Source organism: Grammomys surdaster, unplaced genomic scaffold (genome assembly GCF_004785775.1).
Source record: "Grammomys surdaster isolate TR1022 unplaced genomic scaffold, NIH_TR_1.0 126546, whole genome shotgun sequence".
Classification (NCBI taxonomy): Eukaryota; Metazoa; Chordata; class Mammalia; order Rodentia; family Muridae; genus Grammomys; species Grammomys surdaster.
The window spans coordinates 76131-85796 of NW_021621338.1; the positions used below are offsets into that span (position 1 = coordinate 76131).

General features: G+C 38.5%; 1 protein-coding gene across 1 annotated transcript in view; it reads left to right on the forward strand.

Annotated features, from left to right (window-relative positions):
• Positions 1 to 211: 211 nt before the first annotated feature.
• Spag16 (sperm associated antigen 16) overlaps positions 212 to 9666 on the forward strand; it is a 479924-nt gene continuing 470469 nt past the window's right edge. The window contains exon 1 of the mRNA XM_028760730.1: positions 212 to 356. Within this exon, the coding sequence (XP_028616563.1) occupies positions 220 to 356 (137 nt within the window). The 5' untranslated portion in view covers positions 212 to 219. The remainder of the gene's footprint in view (positions 357 to 9666) is intronic.

The window sequence follows — 9666 nt, forward strand, 5'->3', positions numbered from 1 at the left end:
TTGTAAGTGAGGAATCTGAGATCCATTGTGTTGCTTAGCCTGATGATGATGAGAAAGATATCTGAGTCACAGCTGGGATGTAGAGTCTAGTTTTGAGACTTCTGGGTAAAGACTGAGTCTACCTTGTTAAAATGGGATGATCATTGACCTTTCTTCACTTGCCTTGGAAAACTATTCGTCCGTTCATAATGCCCTTTCTTTTTCATGCACAGCATCGTCATGCACCCCTGCAGAGACTATCTTGTCTCCTGCAGTGAGGATCGTCTCTGGAAGATGGTGGGTCTCCCAAAGGGCAATGTACTTCTCACGGGATCTGGCCACACGGACTGGTTGTCTGACTGCTGCTTCCATCCGAGGTCAGTGCACACCTTCCTTTCCTGGACAGCTCCATTCCTTCAGGGAATTCCACACTCTGATAGCTTTGAAAGGACAGCTGTTTATGCACTCTGAGATCGTACACCCTCCTCGAATGTAGAATATTGTAGATAAATGTGCCTTTGGCTTTCATTAACTATAGATTGGTCACTTTCATATTGATATATGTGAGGCCCAGTCCACATGCTGACACAGTTAACAAGAGTAACCAGCATTCCAAGACAAGTGTTATTAATGATGCTTATGTTATGTCCACCAGCTTTGAGAAAGCACATGAGATCCTAGTCAGTAACGCATGCCAGCATTTATTGCATCTCTGTTAATCTACAGATTTCCCTTTTAGAATTAAGTTATTCACCTAAAAGGACCAGGAGGCCGCAATCAATTTCATTTAAAATCCAATGTCACTCAAGATATTAAAGAGAAGTAGACCGATCTAAAGACACTTAAGTATTCACTGAAACTCTGTATCCAAACACTCAGGCAGTGACAGGAAGGTTGCTGTTGAGCACACAGGCCTCACAGAAGCCTATCCACACTTCCTTTGTATCAGCTTCTGCCAACAAAGCTGGCTACTTTCTGGTATTTATTCTTATTTGTTAATGATTTTTGAATACTCTAATCTCTGCCTCTTTCTGCCTGGCCTAATTACTTTTGAGAACTTATGGTTCCTGGGTTCATTTCCAAACTATTCCATCTGAAATTTCTTTCCTTGAGAAGATTTATTGATTAATTTTCATGTTTTCACCAAGTTCCTTTTGCATTAACCAGTTTTGAAATAGATGGAAAAAGTAGTCTTTTTCAGAAATCTGAAAGGCAATAACAAGACATTTTGTGTAATTTTTGAAAACTTCCCAGTGTTTAATTTATCCTTGGTGCTATATGCTTGAACTTAATTTACGAATATGTCATCTTTTCCTTATCTGATCAACAAAGCTGTGCCACACGCTCACCTCTGAGAAACACAGAGCCCATCTTGCAAGTAGAGAAAACACAATTAGAAGTATAGCCTATCACTTCAGTTGCTACTGGGCATACTGATCAGATTTTGATAATACCCTGTTACCATGACAGCCAGTGACTCAGATATTTTCTCATTAGTGCTTGACCAGCAATGGTCCTTTTAATAGATCTTCCTGTTTCCCCAGTCAATTACTGGAATTAAAATGAGGTTAGATACATCATTATTCACTTTTAATAGGAATTTACATTCAGTTCTTTCTCATGGCAGGAGGGTTGTGAATGCTGCTCTACTGTTTCTTCACAGTGCATGAGATGAATGTGATGGAGGAGCTACATTGTTAAGTGAGAGATTTAAACGGCAAGTGTTCTTCTGGTATAGGTGAAGAAGGAGGATTATTAAAAACAACCACCAAAAAGTCTTTTTTTGTTTCCCTGGGGTAGAGATAAATTCTAAAAAAGCTTGTAGTTCAGACTTCCAACATCTCATCGTATTTACTATACATGCATTACTGCCGGAGACTGTATGCATGTAAAATGTGCATGCAAACAGTTACAGAGGTTCGTGACTTCTGAGATTTAAACTTGTGACATTTGATTTTTCACTTTGCCTGCTTCGTCTATGAAAACAATTTCTTGTTGAGCATACTATTTTCTTGTCTTTATATATGCATATGTGTATATGTATATGTATATGTATATGTATATATATGTATGTATGTATAATGGAACTTGTTGGGAATAAGAAAGATCTTAGTGGGAGACAGAAAGTTATTATATATGTGTAAAAATGACCAGAATTTAAAATTTTAACAAATTTGTTTGAACCATGATATTTTAATACAACTTGATCTGATGGAGTCAATCAGGTAAGAAATATAATAATGGTTTTCTCCATGCTGTGATTCTGTTTTCTTCAGTAAACAAGACGTTGGCTGAAGATAGAACACCTTAGCATTGGCTTCCATCCTGTTTTACCTATATAAAAATGAACTTGCAAATTTTCTTATTAAAATTTCTTATCAATTCTTCTTAATTGGCTTCTATAACTTTCAGCTAGATACATACTTTGCCAACTTCAGAGTTATTTTAAAACACATATTTATAGAATGGATCATTTTTTTCTAAAGCTTCTCTTAGATACATCTTTAGTTCCCTTTCCAGTTTCAGCTTCCTGTTGTGTTTCTAAATATTAACTCAGAATGCAATTTGCCCTGCCCTTATAGTCACAAGTGTGGGCCAGTCCGCTGGAGTATGATTACGCTACCAGGGGCCACACTTTAAAGAAATCTGATTCTTCGAGAGCAGCCACCGACTGTCACTATATCCTCAGTTAGGGTTGGAGGTTTGTGATCCCTTTCTACTTCTGTGCTAGAATGTTGACTGGGTTGATTGTGTGCAGTTCTGATCCAGCTGTGAATGCATGAGCACAGCTGTCCTGTCACACCAAGAAGATAATATTTCACTCTGGTCCTCTCTGGCCTCTGGTTCTCATAATAATCTCATTGTGTTTTACATGATGGTGCCTGAGCCTTGGCTGTGATGAAGTTGTCCTGTTTGTGACTGAACATTCCACTAACATGTATTATCTGCATTTTGAACAATCATGAGTTTGTTGGTTTTGTGTGTGTGTGTGTGTGTGTGTGTGTGTGTTAACTAGCATTGACTGCAAAGGAAACTTACCTAATGTGGTTGGAAGGATACAGTACTTCATGGTATAAAGATTGACATTTGAAGAGCACTTTGCTATGCTGTCCATTTAGTAGAATTAGTAGCAGGTTTACCCCTTAGACCTGTGAGTTTCCAACCATATGCTCTTGACCAGATTTACAATCCTAAACATGGCTATATTCTTCTGGAGTGAACCTTGAGTCCAATCAGAGAACAGTGGGTTATTCCATAACATTTGAACCACTGTTGCACCTGTGGGTATATCTTGCCACACTAGTTCACAACATTCACAGCTGGGTAATACTGTGGAAGATTTTCTCCTAAAACTGGCTTCATAATTGCCAACAAGGAGGAAGCTTCCTGGTTTAATACCAACATGAGAAACAAGTCCTATTAAATTTATGGTGTCTTCAGAAATAGGATCTTAAAGCTAAGTTCTTGTCACCCCTAAGAGCAGTAAGTAGCAAGATCTACTTTTATTCTACCACACTGACTTAACTAAAAAGTTTTCAGAAGCTGGGGTTGGAAAGATGGGTTGGCAGTTAAGGGTGCTTACTGGTTTTCCACAGGCCCCAAGTTTGGTTCCCAGTACCCATGTCAAGTGGCCCATAACTGCCTGTAACTCTGTAACTCCATCTTCAGGGGATCCAATAGCCCCTTCCAGCCTCCACAAGTACCCTCATTACCTGGCATACAAAGACACAGACACAAGCATAAACATAGACATAAATAAAAAAGTAAATTAAAAAATGTTAGAAGACTGTCCCATTTGGTATGACAGGAGTTCACCTGATTATTCAAATTTCATCTTTGTTTCCTGTTCCCAATCTGACAGCAAACATCTCAAATACATAAACAGTATAACAGGTATGACAGTGTCAGCACTAAACAGAGGAGAGCTACAAATAAATAAATAATATAATAACAAATAATAAATAAATATAAATAACAATAAATATTTGAGACTCCTGAAGTCTCAAATAATATAGTCAAAAATAGAGCAGACAGAAGACCTTGAAAGAGGACTCACTAATGACTAAATTCATAGTCATTAGGCTAAAATACTAAAGCCTTAAAGAGATATATAGCCTGCAAGGTAATCAAAATTATACCAAAATGGAGGAATTAACATATTAAGTATATTCAAATGGTATAGTAGATTGGCCTTCTACTTCATTAATTGGTTATACAGAAAGTTTTAGGTCATTCATGATGTTTTATATAAAATTTTTTACTTTTTTGAGAACTTCATACACGAGTACCATGTTTATATTATATCTATACCTCTTCTGTCTCCAAGTCCTCCTGTGCCCTCTTACTCCCTCTCAAATGCATGATCTCTTATCTTTTTATTATTATCATTTCATATATGTGTGTTATATTTAGGATTATGTTTGTAATTGATTACTCTATATTGAATAACCTGTCAGGGAGGTCACTTCTAGAGAAAACACAATCCAGGCCCTATGCTAGGAAATGGAATTCAGTTCTATGTTTATAAAATTACAGTGTACAGTGAGAAGACATATACTTGAAAGACAGAGAGAATGCAGAGAAGCCAATGGTAAAGACCTTTATATGTTACTAGATCATAGATATTGAAACACACTTTAAATGATTACATAGACCCAAGCACTTCAGCCTCCCAAACTACATATGTTTGCACACATCTCCCAAGCCTTGTGTTGAAATGACAACAAAAGTGGCTTTTGAAATAGTCAGAATTAATGACCTAAACATCAAGCACTGTGAATCCAAAGACTGGAGCAGTTAGGTTTAAGGGAGCAGCGTGTAGTCAAATGGGTTAAATCATAGCAATACCTCAAGTTCAAACAGAAGCAAGCAGCTGCTTGTCCAGCTTTTCAAGGTTTCAAGGTAATCATTTCTCAGGTACTATTTATTCATCAATACATGCTGGCTGCATGCCTGTTGTTAATGATTATTTACTAAATAATTGCATTTCTTGAATTTTATAACATTAGTATAACTGAAAAGTGAGAAAATTTTAGTTATGAAATTTTCTTCTTTGTGGGCAGTGTGTGTGTGTGTGCACGTGTGTACGCACTCGCGTGTGTGGGTGCACTTATCTTCGCGCAGGTGCACGCAGACATTTGCATGGGAAGCCAGAGGAAAATGTTGGGTGCTTTCTGTGATTACTCTCTGCTTTCCACCTGTTCCTTTAATACTGAGCTTAAAGCTTCCCAGTGTTTTGACTGCGAAGCTGGCCCATCGGATCTGCCTATCACATTTTGCCCTCCCCTCTCCCACTCTAGACACTATAGGTACCCAGGTTGGGCGTGCGCGTGCACAAACACACGCACACACGCACACGCACATGCACACGCGCACACACACACCAGCCAAGCCTTTCCCGCAGCACCTTATCTATTAATTTTGTACAGTTATACTGGTTTTATACCAATTGAAGGCACATTAAATTTTTCCATAGAACAGTTCCCCAAGTCGTTATCAAGATATTATTATTCACACAGCTTATTGCCATATATTTCTTACACTAAATTGGCTCTGTATGACTGTACTTTCTATAAGTTCCTTAGTGGGATTCATGTTGAAGACTAGGGGAAAAAAACATAGGTAACTCATTTTAGGGAATATCCCGATGTTACCACACAGTTACCACTAGATGGCGATCGTGCATCGATAAGGGAAAAAACCCTTTGCATTTACTCGGAAGACTGATGAATCGGCTGTGGAAAGTAATTCGTCAGTTGCTGAAATGATGAATGTGTGGAAAGATGAGAGGAACGTGCACTGAGCCGTCTTTGCACTATTGAGAGAGCGAAATGGATGATACCGGAAGGTGGGTTTGTAACCTCGCCCCAGTGGGAGCTACAGGTTATGCCTCGAAGGCACTCAGAGCCACCATTTCAGGTGCACATGTGAAAATCCTAGACACAGCAGCTGCTCACCTTACTGGTTTTCTTGACTATGGCATGTTAGTTATGAGGATGTCTTTTTTGTAAGTTAATTTGGAGGCCACGTGCTCTATCAACTGCACGAATGTTATCACCTGGCAATTGTATGCTTAATGAGTACTGGTTAGTTTCTCTAACTTTGTATTTCTTTATTGGACTCCTGGGAATTTAGCTCAGCAATAAACATGGATTCTACATCTCAATGAAATGCTAAGAAGGAAAGAATCCATTGTAGTGTCTGGGTTATATATCAATCTCCACCGGCAAGCTGGTGTGGAGCCTTAGGAATATCGTGCCTCAGCTTTCCCCCAAAGTAAACAGGAGACTAATCACAAGCTGAAAAGCAAAGGAATACAATCACTGTTTAAAAATGTATGCTATGCAGCTATTCTTAAGTCTTAAAAATGCAAATATTATTTTTAAAATATGTCAAATTCATGATTTTTTAAAAAATAAATTTTATACACAAAGAGGATTCTGCATTTTCTCTTTTTTAGATTTAGGTTATATTTAGAAACCCTTAAACATCTACAGAATTGCTTTTCAGTGTTCGGTGCCTTCCTTGATTGCTCTCTGCTCTCTGACTTGTTTCCTTAAGACCAAGCTTGAATCTTCTTGTTGTTCTTGCTGGTGAGGCTCGCCCGTAAGTCTATAGGTCTGCCTATTTTTTTCCAACCTTCCCCACCCAACCCCCATGCTGCAGACAATACAGGTGCCCATGCCAATGCCTTAGCTTCTATGTTTTAGGAAGTTAACAATGTGCAGAGCCTGCCCTACTAATGCCTCCTTTATAGTAGCCCTGAGCGCTGAAATGCAGGATTGCACCAGTCTGCCGGTGTGTATTAGCAGGCTAGTGATGTTCTTAGTTGGCCATGACCTTTAGTAGGACATTGCTGGCTGCCATCCGTGTAGTTCTGAATGTAAACATGGTGTCCAGCTTTGAAATACCTTTACTGCTGCATGTTTAATGCTCATTGTGAGAAACAGCATGCATCTCCTCACAGCTCTCTATAAATAAAAGCAGTGGGATTAGTGGCTTAAACAATTTCACAATACTGCATTTTCTTCTGTGTCCACTGCCTGAGGCAGAAATAGAGCTTACAGCATCCTGTTAAACATAACATCTGCCCTTATGCACTGATTTATGAATTGAGAATAAGTGGTTCTCTGTGGAATATCCCACAGTCACTTGCCCCTGTGTAAATTGCCTACTTGGGTATTTAAACAGTGCTTGAGACCATAGTCTGAAGGCTTCTAGGTAAATATATCATTTTATTATTTTACAAAATAAAGTAGGGTAACTTTTTTATTTGGTAAAAGTATAAAACCAAGAGTTCAACTTTGCAAGCACATGGACATGACACCTGCCTAGAGCAGTGGACTCCTGCTCTGTCTTCAGTGGCAGACGGATGCTGCCACAATCCAAAGTCCCCAGCAGATTAATGAAAAGATTCTTCTTACAGGGACTTATAAAACAATGCTATTTTACTTTATATTATCTGAAAAAATATGTTTTCCTTCTTTCCTTAGTAAGATGTATCACCTTTATGTGAACAGACTTAGCAGTGGGGATAATAACGTACTTTAAATGTTACTGTTGTCAAGTCCTACAAAAACTGCACAAGAGTAAAGCTATGAGGAAAATATTTCCCATAGTCCAACTGCCCATTAAGAAAGATATCCCTGAAAAGTTAACATTGTAAAAATTAACTCATGCATGTTTTTAGAAAATAGGTCATCTTGAGTTATTTAATTTTCAGACACAGTATGCTTTATTCATTCACACTATATGTATGTATTAGTCGTTTGTTGAATGTTCAATCAGTATTGCAAAGGAAATTAAATTGGAGAGTGGGCCTTTAGATCCATCTGCTCTGCAAGAGTGGGCTTAAATGTTGGTAGCAGTTAGCACTTGGGGAGAGAGTATCTGATATGTGTCATGAATTGCAAGTGCGAAGGAGGAAAACTCTGTGTTTACCCAATGAGCCCTCCTCATTTATACACAGGACAGTTGATTCCACTGTCTCCCCTGTCGTTGACTGGAGAGCCTATGACTGAGTTAAGATCAGTGAAATCCGAATGGAAGGTGACTTCCAGCTGTGGCAATTGTAGCACAAAGTGGCCTAACTTTCTGGTGGATCAGGATACTTCCTTTTGCACTAGATTGTGATATGGTCGAGATGAATAAATCTTTGTGGTATGTGTCAGGTGGAATGCCATGTTTGTTGTAACTGCTACTGTTAATTATTTAAAAGTAAAATGTTATATGTAGCAGAGAGAAAGCCCTGAGGATTTTCTTCACTGAGTCCCTACATCTGGTTGTTTACTGATGCAGCCTTTGAGTCAGACATACTTTGATGTAAAGATGACAAGAGTATGGCCTGTCACTTTTTTTCATCTATGAGAGTCTGTGCTAGTGTCTGAGAGTGGGGATAAGTTGCCCCATAAGTTCTCAGGACTGTTGCATGGAGAAATCTATGCACAGCCTTTGGCACAGTCCAGTGCTCAAGGGGAACATTGTTAAGTTCATCATTGCTCTTTGCCTCAAGCACTATTCCAATGTAGGCCCAGTTTTCTAAAAAACTATATTGTTTTCAAGTCTATTGGATTCCTTTTTTTTCTGGCAAGAAAATAAGAAACCCTAGGAATGTCATAAACTCATTAAGTACAAAGTCTGAATCATATATTTCCTTGTGGTCCTGAGATCAGTAGTCAAACTGAAATGTAGTGAGTGTTATAATTAAGATGAACAGGTGAAGATGGTAGATGAGTTGTGTGGATGCTGTCTCTACATTTTAGAAGGTACCATGCAGTTTTAGAAGTAAGCAAATACATACATTAGCACTTGCATCTGCCAGTCCTTGTTTCTGAAGCCACTCTGTCAAAGCAGCGAAAAGGCAAACATTAGTCAGTTATGCCAGTTGACATGAAGCCAACTTATTCAAAACTTTCTATGAATTCTGCATCGAAAATAAATTTCAATCAAAACCCACTAATAAAAAGAAGCACCTCAACATTTCAGATCTGTAAAATGAGGACAGAGGCAGATGAGCAGGAAAAAGTCTGTCCAAATCAATCTTTTGCAACTCCACTCTTTTTTTTCTATACATCTTTTTCCATTTTATTGAAAATAGATATTTTTCCTCACATAATAGATCCTGATTAGGGTTTTCTCTCCCTCTTTTCCTCTCAGATCCTCTCCATCTCACTCTCATCAGAATCCACCCACTTCTGTCTCTCAAAAAATAAACAGACTTCTAAGGGATAATAATGATAAAAATGAGATGAAATAATAAAATAAGACAACAAATAATAATACACTAAAAAATTAGCACATCCAAATTGGAGAAAACAAACTAACAGGAGATAAGCCCAAGGGAAGGTACAAGAATCAGAGACCCATTGGTTCACAGACTTGAAGCCATACTATACACACAGAGAACACAGTGCAGAGCCATGCAGGACCTGTGTGTAATGCCTCAGTTTCTGTGGGTTTACATATGCTTTCTTCTTTTGATCTAGAGGGCCTTGTTTTCTTGTGGTCCTTTATCCCCTCTGTATTTGACATTCTTTCCTCCTCTTCTTCTGTGGAGTTTCCTGAGCTCTGAGAAAAGAGATTTGATGGAAACATTTAGAGATGAGTGTTCCAAGTTCTCTCTCTCTCTCTTTCTTTCTCTCTCTCTCTCTCTCTCTCTCTCTCTCTCTCTCTCTCTCTCTCTCTCTC